This window comes from Vipera ursinii (assembly GCF_947247035.1).
Source record: "Vipera ursinii genome assembly, chromosome: 1".
Taxonomy (NCBI): Eukaryota; Metazoa; Chordata; class Lepidosauria; order Squamata; family Viperidae; genus Vipera; species Vipera ursinii.
The window spans coordinates 263,788,052-263,803,991 of record NC_139512.1 but is presented as its reverse complement, the minus strand read 5'-3'; the positions used below and the strand labels follow the sequence as shown (position 1 = coordinate 263,803,991).

At 37.1% G+C, this 15,940-nt stretch overlaps 1 protein-coding gene across 2 annotated transcripts in view; it reads right to left on the bottom strand.

The window, feature by feature from the left end:
- Positions 1–7,220: 7,220 nt before the first annotated feature.
- Positions 7,221–15,940, bottom strand: part of L3MBTL3 (L3MBTL histone methyl-lysine binding protein 3) — a 101,232-nt gene continuing 92,512 nt past the window's right edge. For both annotated transcript variants that reach the window (XM_083379938.1, XM_083379939.1), the window contains 3 exons: positions 14,422–14,585; positions 10,149–10,211; positions 7,221–8,648 (listed from right to left, as the gene is read on the bottom strand). In XM_083379938.1, the coding sequence (XP_083236064.1) occupies positions 8,505–8,648; positions 10,149–10,211; positions 14,422–14,585 (371 nt within the window). In that variant the 3' untranslated portion in view covers positions 7,221–8,504. The remainder of the gene's footprint in view (positions 8,649–10,148; positions 10,212–14,421; positions 14,586–15,940) is intronic.

The following is a 15,940-nucleotide window of genomic DNA, read 5'->3' as shown; positions in this document are numbered from 1 at the left end:
AAGAAAAACAAAAGTGAATTAATGAGAAAAGTCTACATATGTTAGATAAAAGCATCTGAATATTTGTAATATTGTCAAGAGGATTAACTTATAAGACCTTATGTTTAAATTATTTTAACTTTAAATATCTGATGTTGCTGCTGATCATTGAATAGTGACTGTTGACTCTAAGACAGTATGTTCCCAGCAGAATGAAATATTTATATGCATATACGATACTTTGGGAGATAAGAAAGGTGGGAAAAAGACTCATTATAGCATTGTGCCTTGAATCAAGAGATATATAGTTTGGAAGGAACAGTCCTGAAAGAGCATTCATTTAATATAGCACAAATGTTGGAAATTAAGGCCATCTCTGCACTTGACTTTAACTCTGGATTAATGCCTTTATTCGATTAGATTATATTGACCTCTGTGTGGTTCTTCTGCTGAATACCATGAAGAATCCATAATATGAACACCACAGTGCTTAAATAACTTCATGTCCAAACTCTACATGACAGGAAAGCATGATTTCTTATGAAGAACATTAAATTGAAAAAGAAACCCATTGTGCATTCAGATGACTGGGTAGAATCTGTGGAATAACATTAGATGCAGCTTACCTTTCTGCAGAAAAAATTATGGTAACATAAAGACCTGGTTTTATAATCAAGGTTGGTTTGTCCTTGATTATAAAGAAGCAATTGATAGGACTAGTTTTTAAAAATCCTCAGGTTGTTAATATTGAAAGAGCTATTAAGATTTGTGTCCTCTTCCCTTAATAGAAAAAAAACACCATGTTTTAGCAAGATAGCAAATATTACACTGAACCCATTCACATATTCTTCCCATGTTTCCTTATGATGTCAAATGTATTAGCAGAGGGGAACTACCCTGACCATAATATGGGAATTTGAATAATTGAATTCTTGCCAGCTGACATGATGAAGTACTGTGATGGATCACTGTAAGTATGGCTGTTTTTAACATTCTGCCTTGTGGGAGAAGTCTGGCGTGAGGTGAATTTCTATAAGGATGATAATAAATTGACCTCTGCCAGCTGTGAACTTTGTCTTGAAAGATGCTTGGTGGTAAGATGTAATTAATGCATTAGGAGATGCCAAGAAATGAATCAAATGGGGAAGCCTGGAGGAAAGCCAGGGTCTATTCTGTTTGTTACTTTTATTCTTTTGCAAAGCCACTTGATAAATTCTGGGAGTGGCGGCCTACAAATTTTGGCTTACCGTCCTAGTCATCAATGTATGTTGGGGAGGAGAAACAGGATTATACATCCTGGGCAGAAAGAAGGTAAAAAGAAAATGTTTTTCTTCACCTGTAAAATGGACAAGATATAGGTGCTATTCATAAGAAGGTTGAAGGCTTTTTGCCCCTAACAATGTGAATACATTTGGTTTGTCTGTGGCACAGAGCAGCAAGATGGAATAAATGGACATAGATTAAGCTAAGAGATCCTGATCAATTTGGTCAGCTTAATACTAGCAGGTAGAATATATTCTCTTTCTTTGGAAATGGGAAAAGAGAAGATGAACGACTGAATCTTATTCACCATTGTGTTATCATACTGTATGCAATAATGCTTCATTGAAACTAAATTTTATTTTATTTCCTGTTTATAAGTATAATGTGATTTCTGCAGCCATGGTAGAGCAAGCATTTATAACCTTATCACCAATTTTTACAGCAGTAGGGTTGTGGGGGGGGGGGAGTATGAACCAAGGATGTGAAGAAAGTTCTCAACTGCTTTGCAGGATGAGCAAACAGCAGTGATTCTCTTTTGGAAGTGCTGAGCCTCGAAACACAAGGGTTTTGTTTGTACCCCAGAATAGGGAGCTGGCTGCTAATTCCCCAGTAACTACATGAGATGACTGTATTTAGATTTTGTTTCATTTGTTCATTTATGCTATATGCTTTGAGTAATATAGCATACCAAGGATAATATAGGAACATAAGGAACATAAGCTTACCAGTTCTAAACACGTACTATAAACTCAAATTCTAACCAGGATCCTTCCTTTAGAGTAAAGATATCAAGCTAACAGCCAGGAAGACTGGAAGACTGACCTAACCATTATCTATCACAGATGTTGTGATAATTGGCATCCTGCATGACATTCTGTAAATGTTCCAATTTGCCCTATTTTTAAATTTAGTAATGTCTTCAAGAAGAAAGCTGAAGGGTAGTATCTAAAATATTTCTGAAGAAACATCTGGAAATGTATAAATAATGATTCCAGAAATCAGTGAAAGATATATAGCCTGATAGGCAATATCATACAGTAAGTTCAGTGATAACAAATTTTATTCACAAGTGTTTCATTTGATACCAAGTGAACCATAGGTAGTAGGCCCTTAGCCCAATGTTTCTCACCTACTTTTAATATATGTGGACTTGAACTCCCAGAATTCCCCAGCCAACATCTTAAATCAGTATTCCAAATTTCATTTTGTAGGAGCAATGCAGGAGAAGGGGGAGGGCCTCAAAGAGAAGAGGACATTCTGCACCATAAACTTGACTTGTAACATTTTCAACATTATTAACTCTGCATGGACAGTAATTGAAGATATGTCTACCTCAGTTGTTCTGAAGAGTTGCATTTGTCTCTGGTGAATACTCCTATTGGACACAGCCATGCAGTTTTCTTGGTCACAGTGATTTGCCATTCATCTTTCCTAGCATGTTTTTCAACTTCCCAGCATATCCTATATTCTGGCATTTTCTGGAGGATTCCCACTCAGACACCAACAAAGCCAGACTCTGCTAAAGTTTCAAGCTCAGATGAGATCTAGCAGGTGTTGCCACATTCTGTGACTCTTAAATGTTTCCCAGTAGATAGTCATTTATTTATCAATGGCCTGCCTGTGACCTCATTTTATTTATAAAGGTGCAAATAAGTAAAGTGTCTGATGAATACATTATCTCTGAGCTGAGGGATGGGGTGTCAATGCAACCAGTTTGAATGCTTAGAAATGATGTCACTTTCATAGAAAGATATTCTATGGAATATGGTCTGGGGGATAACGAATAGAAGAGAACCTAGACTTGCTCTACCTACTGATTTCCAGGTATGTTGAAGCCATAACACAATGCTTCCCAAACATTTTCCTTTATTACCCAAGGCTGCTTATTAGAAAGTCCTTTGTACCTAGTGTGGGTAAAACACTTTAAGAATTTAAATATCCCTGTTATGGTTGGGTAATGGGTTTGTATCCAATTTTGGGTAATTTACTCAAGTTTGGGAAGCATTGCCATAATGGTTAAAATAACAGGGAATTCTGGAAATTACAATCTCCATCTGGAAGATACCCAGATTCTGCTTAAATATTCCTAATATATCCTCAAATATTGCAATTTGATTTATACAAAGAAAGTATAATGAAATCATGTTAATCATGTTGGTTTTGAATGAAATGTTGCTTTTAATACATTTGATCAGTTGCAGTGTACGTAGTCTAAGAATCTATCTAAAGTCTTAGTTTATCTTTTGTTTTAAAGTTTCCTCTAGTTTGAAGGAACTTAATCCTGTTTTTTTCATGTATGCTAATTCACCTTTAAAGCTACTGTTGATAATTATTAGTTGTATTATCCTGTAGTTACTGCTGAGATTAGACTTAGTTAGTAACACTATAATAATCTTTTTTAGTAGATTTATCAACTGCTCAAACCAATGTTTAAATTACTTAATTGTGGTGATTATAAGGAGGGATTCTTTCTCCAGATAATTAAATACATAATAGGCACTAAATTGGCATCAAATAAGGCATTTTTGGTCCAGGAGATAAGTTTTAAATTCTTTAGAATGTATTAAGGGTTCCAGTTTTCCATACTATGGATAGAAAAAATGCTTACAAAGGGATGCCTTTGTCTGCTAAGGAACTACATTTGGCAGGACCCAAGAGATGGGCCTTTTCTGCTGTGGTGATGGTGCCAGCCGTTTGGAACATCACACTGCCTCCCTAGTGACACTGGCACCCTCCTTGATGTCAACAGATTTGGAGGTTTCACCAAAATGGGGATTTAATGAGGTGGCCACATTGAATGTAACATCTTTGCTATCCCTAACTTTTAGGGGTTTTTTTAATTACAATGTTTACTCTTAATATTTTTCCAATTATTTTTATTTTATTGTACATTGCCCAGCGTCATGTTTCTGTGAAATGGGCGGTGTGTAAATAGGATAAATACATAAATAGTGGATTAGAAGGGCGTTTTGCAGGAGCATGATCCAACTTTAGCACCTGTCCCTCTCCATTGCTTAGAGCAGCTGTTACACTTCATTTCGTAGTAAAGCTGCCTTTGATTTAGGGTTACACTGCTATTTTCTCACTTGTGACCACTTTCAAAAAATGCACTTTGGTAAAATTAAGCAATGCACAGACCAATAAATTAACCATGTTCCCAGTGAAGAAGCACTGGAATAAATGAAGCCTTGGGATGAAATCCATGGGATGAAAGAGAGAAGTACAGAAGTGGATAATAGAATGGCCAAAACTAGGAATAAAATGATACATCCTCAAACTATTCCAAGTCTGCAAGGTCCCCTTCTTAATTATTACTGTACATTGTTCATGCTTTAGCATGTTTATAAAAAAAAGCACCATTTGTACTTATTAGAATAATGTAGACTCTAACTGGTATTTTCCTAGCAGAAAACTCCTATTTGTTGCCCTGACATTTTACCGTAGGCAACATAAATGGTTTGGGTCAGTGACCATTGCTTCACACTTCCCATTGATTAATGTCATGCAAAAATAACTACACAGATAACACAATTAACAATGAACTGGATAAAGAATGTTCAAATTGATGTTGTATGAAAAAAAACAAGTCTGATATAATACATTTGGAAATGTATGAAAACATTTGGAAATGCTATCAGCAGTTCGGAAGTTAAAACTTTAAATGAACTCATTATTTTAGAAAATCTAAAATTAACTTCATCTCCAAAAGGCTATTGAGAAATAGCTTTCCATCCCAGATTCATTGTATTGGCTTCTAAGTAGAATCTAAACTTGGTAACTTTTAAGATGTGTGGACTTAAAACTCTCAGAATGCTGGCTATGGCATTCTGGGAGCTGAAAGGCACACATCTTAAAAGTTGCCAAATCTGAAAAACCTGGATTCTTTAGAATTTTGAAAAGAAGTTTAATTTTTCATTCTAAAGATATTGTCATGTTAACAATGCATGGAAACAAACTCCCATCTTTTTATTATATCAAGCACTAAGGCGAAATTCCAAATTTATCCTGCTTTGGTCACACTCTTGAAAACTTTTGACTACTGGTATAATCCTGGAATCATCTCTTCCCTTCCTCCTGCAAAAATCGTTGCCAGGAATGTGGATGACAGGGATGCCTTCACTTCTGTCTAATGTATTGCAGATTTGCTTTTGATAGGTGGTAATAAAAAGGACGTATGTAAATAGCTGATTACTTGGTGGATAGCCTACAGCGGTGGTCCCCAACCAGTCCCCTGGCATCGGGGACGTTTTGTAGAAGACAAATTTTCCACAGACCAGGGAGGGGGTAGGAGCTTGCAACCTAGATTTCTTGCATGTTTGTGCAGTTTACAGTAGGGTTTGCACTCCTGTGAGAATCTAATGCTTGATGATCTGAGATGGAGCTGAGGCAGTAATGCTAACACTGTGGAGCAGCTGCAAATTCAAATGAAGCTTTGCTCACCTCTAGTTGTGTGTGGTTCTGGTCCATGGACTGGGGGGGGGGGTTGGAGACCTTTGACCTAGAGAACAATACACTATTTTTTTTCCTTAGATAACATCTTTGGGGAAAGATGACGGTGCTCTTTGACAATTACATTTCTGAAATTCTAAGCAGTACGGTAATTAATTGCTTAGTATTAAGTACAAGGGCCAGCAATTCAGTCTCCTGTTTGGAAATGTTCTTATTACTTACCCTGCTTTTTCAATTTGAATTCTTGAGCTGTCATTGCTGGGTTAAATGATAAGCACCAAGGAAAGAGCTGCTTTCTCTTGACATAAAAACTGCTTTGGCGTTGACGTTTCAGAACATAATTGTTCTCTCAGGGATAGCAATAGTTCATTAAATACAAAGCGCCAAATACAGTGCATTCCGAAAGTATTCAGACCCCCTCCACTTTTGTCAATTTTGTTATGCTGCAGCCTGATTCTACAGTTGTTGAAATTCATTTCCCCCCTCTCATTAATCTATTTTTTTTTTTCATTCTTCTAACAGTTCTTAAGGCACAATGCTAGAAATTGGGAGACAGTGAGTTCTAGTCCTGCTTTAGGCATACAGATAGCTGGGTGATCTTGGGCCAGTCACTCACTCTCAACCCTAGGAAGCAGGCAAGGAGAAACCACACCTGAGAAACTTCAAGCAAACTGCAAGGGCCATCACTGACTCACACACCCAAAAAAAGAAAGATTGTACAGTTTAGTGTAGCAGTTAATAGCATCAGTCTAGAAACTGGGTATGAGTTCTGATCCTGCCTTAAGCATGGGGCAAATATTCTCTTAGCCCTAAGAAGGTGGCAAAGACAAACGCTTTCATTTTACCATGAAAAATGCAGGTGGTTGCCAGGAGTTAAAAGTGACTTCAAGGCATGCATGCAATCGATAAATGAGTTGGGGGCCAAAGGCTGGATCCTGAATCGGCTGCCTATTTTTGTAGGCTGAAAATTGGTAAAATGGCAGAAACAGCAATCTTCATGCTATGCCCCTTGCCCTGAATTGTCTCACGCCAGTAGTTTTCCAGACAGCACAGCAGGAGAAAACTGTGACCAATTCACATATCTTTGCAGACACACAAAGTAAATAACATGGGCTAAAGGTTTTGTTGTTAGCTGCGAAGTTGTGTCTGACCCATCGCGACCCTATGGACAATGTTCCTCCAGGCCTTCCTGTCCTCTACCATCTTCTGGAGTCCATTTAGGCTCACGCCTACTGCTTCTGTGACTCCATCCAGCCACCTCATGCTCTGTCGTCCCCTTCTTCTCTTGCCCTCAATCTTTCCCAGCATTAGGCTCTTCTCCAGTGAGTCTAAAGGAGTCTAAAGGCTAAAGAAGGGGCAGGCAAATATCTTTCTAAGTTTTGAGAGACTGATGATGTTCATAATTTTTCATCTATGCAAGTCATGCTAGAATTTGTGTAAGCAGATGTTTACGGATACTTTTCTAAACCAGGTGAAAGTGTGAAAACTCCGCGCTAGAAATAAAATGCCCATTTAATATAAATGCATGTAGTTCTTTGGAAGAAGGGAGAAGCTCTGCCACAGCTCTTGCTGGTCTTCTTGCTTCCAATTGGTCTTTGGGACTCCATTTCCCCAAAAACTGTGCAACACACAGTTTTGGCCTCTTTCATCTTTGGAGGAGATTGTTCACCACAACCTCCAGTGAAAACTAAGACAAGTGGAAAAAACATGACTGTACTAATATTGATACAAATCAACTGCATGAAAAATGAGTCATACAAAAATCTTCCACATTTTGGCAGTTATGAAGCATAACAATTTTAAATGCAATTTTAAGTGTAAAAAGTCCAAACAAAATATAAAAGATGCAACATTTATAAAAAAGACTGAACAGAACAATGCAATATAACCCTTGGTGATCTTGTTTCACACTGTTTTCTATTGCACGTGTCGAAGTCAAGGGACCTAACTTTTACAAATTCCTTTTAAATTGGATAGAACTGTTTTAACTTTTCCCTTACTGCTATTTTTAGATTATTGAGTTAATATTTCTGCTCAACTAATTTAATTCCTTATGAAAAGGTGGGGTTTTTTTTTACACTGCAGGATTATTTTGTATTCTGCATATGCACATTTAATTGGTATCTATTTTAACAGAATGAACTAAAGTAATATAATGCAACATGAAATATAATTACATTAACTTTTTGTAGTTCTTATCAACTTCATACCAAATATGCTAATGGAAGTATTTCTTTTTCTTTTAACCATGCAAAAATAATTTTTAAAAATCAGCACTGATCTTCAGCAATGTTTTCTTAGAATAAACCAACCAGGGTCAATAGCAGTTTTCAATGTAGTGCAAAATTAAAGAGTTAACCATTTCCATTAACTAATTGCACCCAAACTATTTTTAAGTTGTGAAAAATTTCTTATGAAAATGGTCAAATAGGACAAAGAGATTAAATAAGCCCAATGGGTAAATTCACAAAGTACATATTTTGTGACTCCTTAAAAAGTCTAATATAACCATGATTCCAATATGTTCTCTTCTTTATTTGTTCCCCAATTAAATTAAGGTGGCTAATTGTAGGAAAATTAAAACCACCAGGTTGGCAAAATTTATGTACCTGCTCTACTAAATTTTTATCTCGCTAAAAATCTTAAGCACTTCTCAGAAGTGTCCAGTTGCCCTAATTTTTGGAAAGCATCTCTATTTCATGCACTTAAAACTTTTTTTCTTTGAAATGTTCATCCTAGGCTCCTCTTTCTGGATCTTTGTGCTTTGGGTAAAACATTGGCTGCAGTGCAGAGGTTGTCCTGGAGACCTTTTATCAGAGTTCATTATGAGAGTTTTTATCAGCAGCTTTGAACATCAGGATGGAATTGAAGATTTTTAGAGCTGGTCCCAGTTTAATACTCATTATTTTGACAATGTCTGCTTGGGTCATTAGAAGAAAAGCTTCCCCATCGATTTGCTGAAAGGAAAAAAAATCTACATGTGAATGACTTCACCCAGTTATGAATGTACTGTCAACTCTATAACAATAATTTAAAATGGGACCTAACTATTCACTTCAGATATATAGAAATGGAATTTGTTAATCTTAAAAGTGAATTGAATTCTCCTTTGCTCGTTGCACGAGAAATATTCCTCAGTGATGCTTATCAACTTTCACCCCCAAGACTGCCTGCCACGTCTTCAGTCTCTCTAGTTTGCATAAGTTATTCAGCTATAAGAACAGAGGTCAGGATGGCTTTTGTAAAAAAAAAACACACCACAAAACACTATCCAGAATTTTTTGAGCACCTATTCAGCTCATGCCAATAAATATCTAGTTAAAAGTTTCTTTTAACTTGTATCAAAGGACTAAAGGGAATAGGAATAATTTATCTCCTAAAATACAGAAGCAAACAAGAAGCATGTTGTTTGCTGTATGAAGAAGGAGGTCTGTGTAAAGGCTTCAGAAGAAGTGCTCTGGAATATGCTGGAATATGTACAAAGCTCTTTTCACGTTCTTTAAAAAAGCTGCATCATTGATGCTGAAACTGCCTGTAATTTCTTCTGCATGTCTATGTGGGCATAATCACTTCAAGCAAATTCAAGATGAGATATTTGTGTTGGTTCCAAAGCCTCTTTTCAAAGGATTATCACAGCCTTCACATTTAGCTTTTGAAATCTGTCACAATGATTATATGCAAATACCTGCATACCAATTCTAAGCCACTGGTTGAGTTAAAAAAATAGGATACGCAGTAAAGTTATTATATTATATCCCATTCTTCAGAGAAATCCTGGTATTTTAAATTACAGTGGTATAGAAATATTTTTGTTTTCCTAAACGTTCTCTTTATATTAATCAAGACAACAATGGCATCATAGTCACTGATTTAGTTTAGTCTTCCTCTTTTTTTATTTCTTTACAAGCAATAAATAGGGATGGAGGGATGAAGTCTTCCTGATAGCACTGAATTACAATTCTAAACACTGCTTACCATGCTGGTTGGACTAGATTAGCAACATTTAAAAATTCGTAAGTGTGTTGTGCATGCAGTAAATAACACCCCAATATATTAAATAGGCATAATTGATTTTTAAAAAGTTGGTTAGTATCATTGCCCAATTTCTTTTTACTGAATCCCTTGCTTCCAAGAATAATTATACTGTCACATAATTTAAAGTAATACTTTAAATATTCTAACAAACAACGTCTTTAAAAAATGCAGCCTTGATTCGAGAAAGAAAAATTCCAATTCCACCTGGATTTCTAGGGCAAAATTAATTACACATTTTATTTCACTGAAGTCAGTTTTAAGACAATTTGGTGAAAACCATGCTGAGAGACTGTCTTCAGAAATGAAATTAAAAACAGGGCTGATTTAATGTACACATGTTATCTTTTGCCAGTTAAACATTACATGAAACCCCGTAAGAATACTGAACCTTGATTACCAAAGGACTGATCTGTTATACTCACCTCATCTTTGAATACTTTGCCATGCTCCTCACAACCTGGCAAACTCCGAATAAACTCTGAGACCTGCCAATCAACAAAATAAGAGAGTAAGAATAATAGAATAAATGTCCATTTAGCACATTATCTTGCTTCTAAGTGATAGGAATTGGGGGGGGGGGGGAAATCAGCAAATGCTCATTTCAAAATTGGCAAGGGAACTATGCCTTCTTCCAATTTTATAAATAGCAATGATCAAGTTCTCTAAATCCTATATTCCACTTAACCTTTATTAGTCCTGTATAAAGCCCTTGATTTTTAACTATTTTTTTAGTGACCATTTGAAGTCACAACGGCAGTGAAAAACGTGACCTGTGACTGGTTTTTCTCACTTTTAACCACTGCAGCTTCATGGTCATGTGATTGGTTCGGTTGGCAATTGGCATGTATTTATGACAGCTACGCTGTCCCAGGGTCATGTGATCACCATCTATAACCTTCCCAGCCGGCTTCTGACTAGCCAAGTCTATGGGGGAAGCCAGATTTGCTTAATGACCGCATGTTTCACTTACTTGTGGCAAAAGAGTCATAAAATGGGACACAACTCACTTAAAAATTACCACGCTTAGTAACAGAAATTTTGGGCTCAGTTATGGTCATAAATTGTTACTTACGACCAAGGCTTTTTTTTTTTGTCATAGAACACACCGGAATGGAGTTCTGGCACCTTTTTTTGATGGATTTTCTAGAGTTGCGTTCTTTTCCTATTGTTTCCTTCCTATTGTTTCTTTTTGAAAATGCCCTGCTGGTGGTATGGTGCGAGTGGGGTCCACTCCGGCACTGTCTGCCTCCTCTAGGAGGAGCCATGAGGCACCGGAGCACCACAGCCAGAGTGTGGCTTGATTGGCTGGGTCAGACCATGTGGTGTGAAGCCAATGGTGGCGCTGGGAGACACATAAACATGGAGGCCATCTTTCATGAGAGGCTGAGTGAGCCTTTTGCCTTCCCTTACAGAAGATGGAGGAAAGGAAGGCGGCTGGCGTGGAAGTTTGTCCAACAGCGAAACTTTGCTTTTTCAGTTCCCTGGGTAGTTCAAAGCCTGGGATGTCTACGAAAATCTCTTTTTAGTCTTTTATACTATATATTCGAACTGCACAGGGGAAGAATAAGAATAAAGCCTATGTCTGGTGACTTGGAGGTATTATTATTATTATTAATAATATATATTAATTATGTATTGGTCAGATGTACAGGTAGACCTACAGTATGATGTTTAATCAGATACATTTGGGTTTAACTTAAAGATAAATTAAAAGTACTATGTTCACTGACAAAGTTTCCACTTTAATTTGTTCCAAGTCAATATCCATATTAAACTCCAAATGTAAATTTTTCCACCTTGTTTGACAACTTCTTAAAAATAATTCAATCTTTTACAAGCAACTGAATTTTGTTTTATTCGGCCAATTTCATTCCACATAGAAAGCTGACATTTCCACTCATTAAACTAAATGGGTATACCAATGGTAAAAGTCCGAAAAGATTAATAAAATGCCTTCTTGTAATTTAAAGCCACACAATGCATGGTAACATTAATAGTATTAGCTTACCTTGAACAAATCCTAGTCTTTTAGATACACTAAAAATTGAAGGGTGGTTTTACAACAGTAAATCTTGTAGGGTGGACAAGGCAGGTTGTATGACGTGTGTGAGTTCCAGCACTTTTTTTTACACAAAAAAAGGACTGCTTACGACCATAATTGGCGAGCTGTAGATGTGCTACCTGTAACAGCATTTCATCTACAAATCATGCATTCTGCCTCTTCAATTTTACTGGCTGATGTAAATGATGTCAGTGAAGCAAAGATTGCTTAGCATTTAGATTCTAAGCTCCTCCCTGCTCCATCTATGCTGCTTCACTGCAGCGTGGTGGTATTCTTGGGACGAATGAGCAAAGAACAGTGGGAGTATATATTAAAAGTAAATTCTTAGCTAAAAGATATAAGGAACGGTTGCTGGAATTGGGTATGTCTAGTTTAATGAAGGACGAGGGTGACATGATAACAGTGTTCCAATATCTCAGGGGTTGCCACAAAGAAGAGGGAGTCAAGCTATTCTCCAAAGCACCTGAAAGCAGGACAAGAAGCAATGGATGGAAACTAACCAAAGAGAGAAGCAACCTAGAACTAAGAAGAAATTCCCTGACAGAACAATTAATCAGTGGAACAGTCTGCCTCCAGAAGCTGTGAATGCTCCAACACTGGAAGTTTTTAAGAAGAGACTGGACAGCCATTTGTCTGAAATGGTACAGGTTCTCCTGTCTGAGCAGAGGTTTTGACTAGAAGACCTACAAGGTCCCTTCCAACTCTGTTATTCTATTCTTCTAGTGGGATCAGTCAAGCCATGAAGGTCATCCCTGCTGTCCAACTAAGACAAACAGGCACCTATATCAAATAACAGCAATATAGGAAGATGTTGGATATGGAGGCTCACTTTAGTGACAATAGCAAAGTCATAGTGAATAGGAGAAAGCAATAATAGACCAACCTGTATTTTACCAAGAATATTAAATTGATACACAAAGTAAAGTGATTGAGATAATGCAGGATGGTGGCCTCCCAGGTTGGATGGCCCTCTCAACACACTATTGAGGAAGTGCTGAGGATCTTTTCAAGAATTAATGTTGATTGGTACATAGCTAGAATAAAGCCTTCAGGACTCTAGTTGCTGATGTTGACATCCAGGAAAAGAAAATTCAAAGTTGCAAAAAACTGTGGTGGGAATATGGAATTTAAGACGCAAGAACATAAGAAACCTGAATGCAATGAAAGGTGAAATGAATGGACTATATATATTGACATCTATGGCATCAGCAAATTGAAATGAACTTTCAGTCAGAAGATCATACGGTTTACTACTCGGAACATGAAAAAAAGACGGAAATGTGTTGCTTTCATAGACAGGAAGGGAAACCTGAGTAAGTCTGGGAACAGAACACTGCAGAGAAACCAGCATCAAAACAGGCCTGTTTTGTCCAGAACACCATGTAGAGAATAGTCTGCATTGCTTCCAATTTGCAGGATTAACACATTCAGAGTAAAATAGTCTGGAGGAGAAATAGATCATTCCCATGTTCCCTAAAATATCTCTTAGAATTGTAAATGTTAGACAAACCTATAAAGAAGTTTGAATCTCCTGAAGAAGATACTTAATCTTTGTGATGTGTATTAAAATTATCCCAAGGAAAGGTACAAGATGAGAAGCGAAACATCTTCAAAGAAAAACAAGAAAGTCCAGTTGCCTCTTGAAAAAGCACCTTTGGGACAATCATGACCTGGATGACTGAGAATCTTCATAGACACTTCTATGGCAGCAACAGATGGGGAAAAAAATAGGAATAAGCTATCTTGAAAGCATATTTAGAAAGCTGGTGTGGTTGCAGAGGTTCTAGGAGGAGAGGGACACCATAGAAGATCAGTAGTGGAGTTGAGTGTGCTTGCTCACTCTCAGCCTGATCTATTTCACTGGGCTGTATCTGAATGGGGGGGATGGGAAATGCTATCTATGCCATCTTGAGTGCTAAATGACTGTCGAGAAGTAAATCTAGCAAATAAATAAAGAATAATACAAAATACCTTTCTCCTGACAAAGATAGAAAAAATACCCTATCAACAGATCAGTTTTCATTTTCACTAGCCTACATTATTAGATAGTTCTAAACAGCCAGACCTCAAAATCACTATTAAAATATAAAAAGGCAAAATTGAAATGGAAATATGAAATGAAATATATCATCACAATAATTACAATATATTTTGTTCTAATAGAACTCTATCAAACAATATTAGCTGATGGTGAATGATAATTCTATTTTTATTAAAGATTTAAAAACATTTAAGAAGGAAGGAAGGAAGGAAGGAAGGAAGGAAGGAAGGAAGGAAGGAAGGAAGGGAAGGAAGGAAGGAAGGAAGGAAGGAAGGAAGGAAGGAAGGAAGGAAGGGAAGGAAGGAAGGAAGGAAGGGAAGGAAGGAAGGAAGGAAGGAAGGAACTGAAACATCTAAAGAAACTAAAATAGATGACTTCTAACTGTCTCTTCAAATGTTATTAAGAAACCCACTGTCTCCCCTGCCTCTTAAATCTTCCAGAAACCCCTTCAGTCCCATTATTTAATTCTTACCTTTCTCAGTAATTAAATCCATAAATTATTGTTTTGGGGTGGGGGTGGGGGGTTCTTTAGCAAAAAGTCTATAAACGTTTTCCAGTTTTTTAATGTGACAAATTCTATTTTAAGTCATACCTCATCTGTGCTCCATTTAGAAACTTTACTAGCAGGAATCCCAGCCACTGTAGGAAGGAGCTTACTGTGCTGTTCCCACCGCAATGGAAATGCAGGAATTGTGAGCTTGGAAGATAAAATGACTGGCTGCAGATGGGAAATTCTGCTGTTGGTTTCCTTGCTATCTGCAAGCAATAATGAAACAAGCTTTATTATTGTACACACAACGTGACCACATGTGTAAAGAAAAGAAATGTTCAATATAACTTATTTGGCCCATTTGACATTATTACTAAATAGCATTAAATAATAAATACTTTAATGTGTACTAGTTATTTCTGGGCTAGATACATAACTATATTTTCTTGGGCACAAGTTTAAGCTACTTTATGTGGTTACCTGCCATGAAAAACAATGGGAAACATTCAGCCATTATTTTCCCTGGCATTTTTTAAAAACTATGCCATTGCTTCAGCTCCCAATGGCGGATGAGATGCTCCTAGTCCCTTCCCTTAAACATTGCCATCTTATGTCTTTTCGTTTCCTGCACTATGGAACACTCTGCCCCCTGAAGTCCTATCCTCCCAGTCTTTTGGAAAGCACTAAAAAGCTGGGTTGGTTCCCAAACTCTGGAATAAGATGACGAACTGTATATCGGAAGCTGGACTTGGTTCCACAATTTTATTGTTGTTTTTTGGTGGGGTTTTTTTTAGACAGATAACTTTATTGTCATTTTTTACTGTGAACACATTGGCACACATTAAAAATGAAATTTAGTTGCTTGCTCTCAAAAGTGTACACATACATAACACACATTTAAACATGCTATATACAACATATATAAACTTTCACTTTGCATATAAATAACATACGGTATAACTATTAATCACTGTCCATCTTGAATACATAACGGAAAGAGGAAGCTTTAGAGTTCACAAGGTTAATACTGTATGGAACAAAACTGTGACTGAATCTGGATGTTCTGCTTCGGATACCACGGAGCCTCCTCCCAGAAGGTAACAAGGAAAACAGGTCGTGAAGAGGATGTGCCGTGTCCCAGACAATCTTATGGACTCTGCTCAGGCCACACTTATGTGCTGTATCCTGGATGGAAGGGAGGGAACTGCCAATGATCTTCAGCCATCCTCACCACTCTCTGCACCGCCTTCTTTTCTGAAGCAGTGATGCTACCAATGGTTTTAATAGTTTTAATATGGCTTTTGTGTTATTTTAATTTTGGGGGGGGGGGGAAGCCACCCAGAGTTTATTATAAGATGGGCGGCTATATAAATGCTGTGATTGTCACTGTTGTTTTTAAAAAAACCCAAACCTGAAATCTCTCACTGGGTAATCCAGTGTAATGTTTTCTTCGATTTATCTCTTTTTATGGTTGCCTATAAACGCCAGTTTCACAAACCCATCACAAAACCTTAGTCCTGGCTGAAAAATTCACTGCAACTTGTAGCTGGTCACTCACAACCCACCTAACACAAATGAAAGCTTTACTTCTACATTCTCCTATGTGAGACTGCTTTTCCTT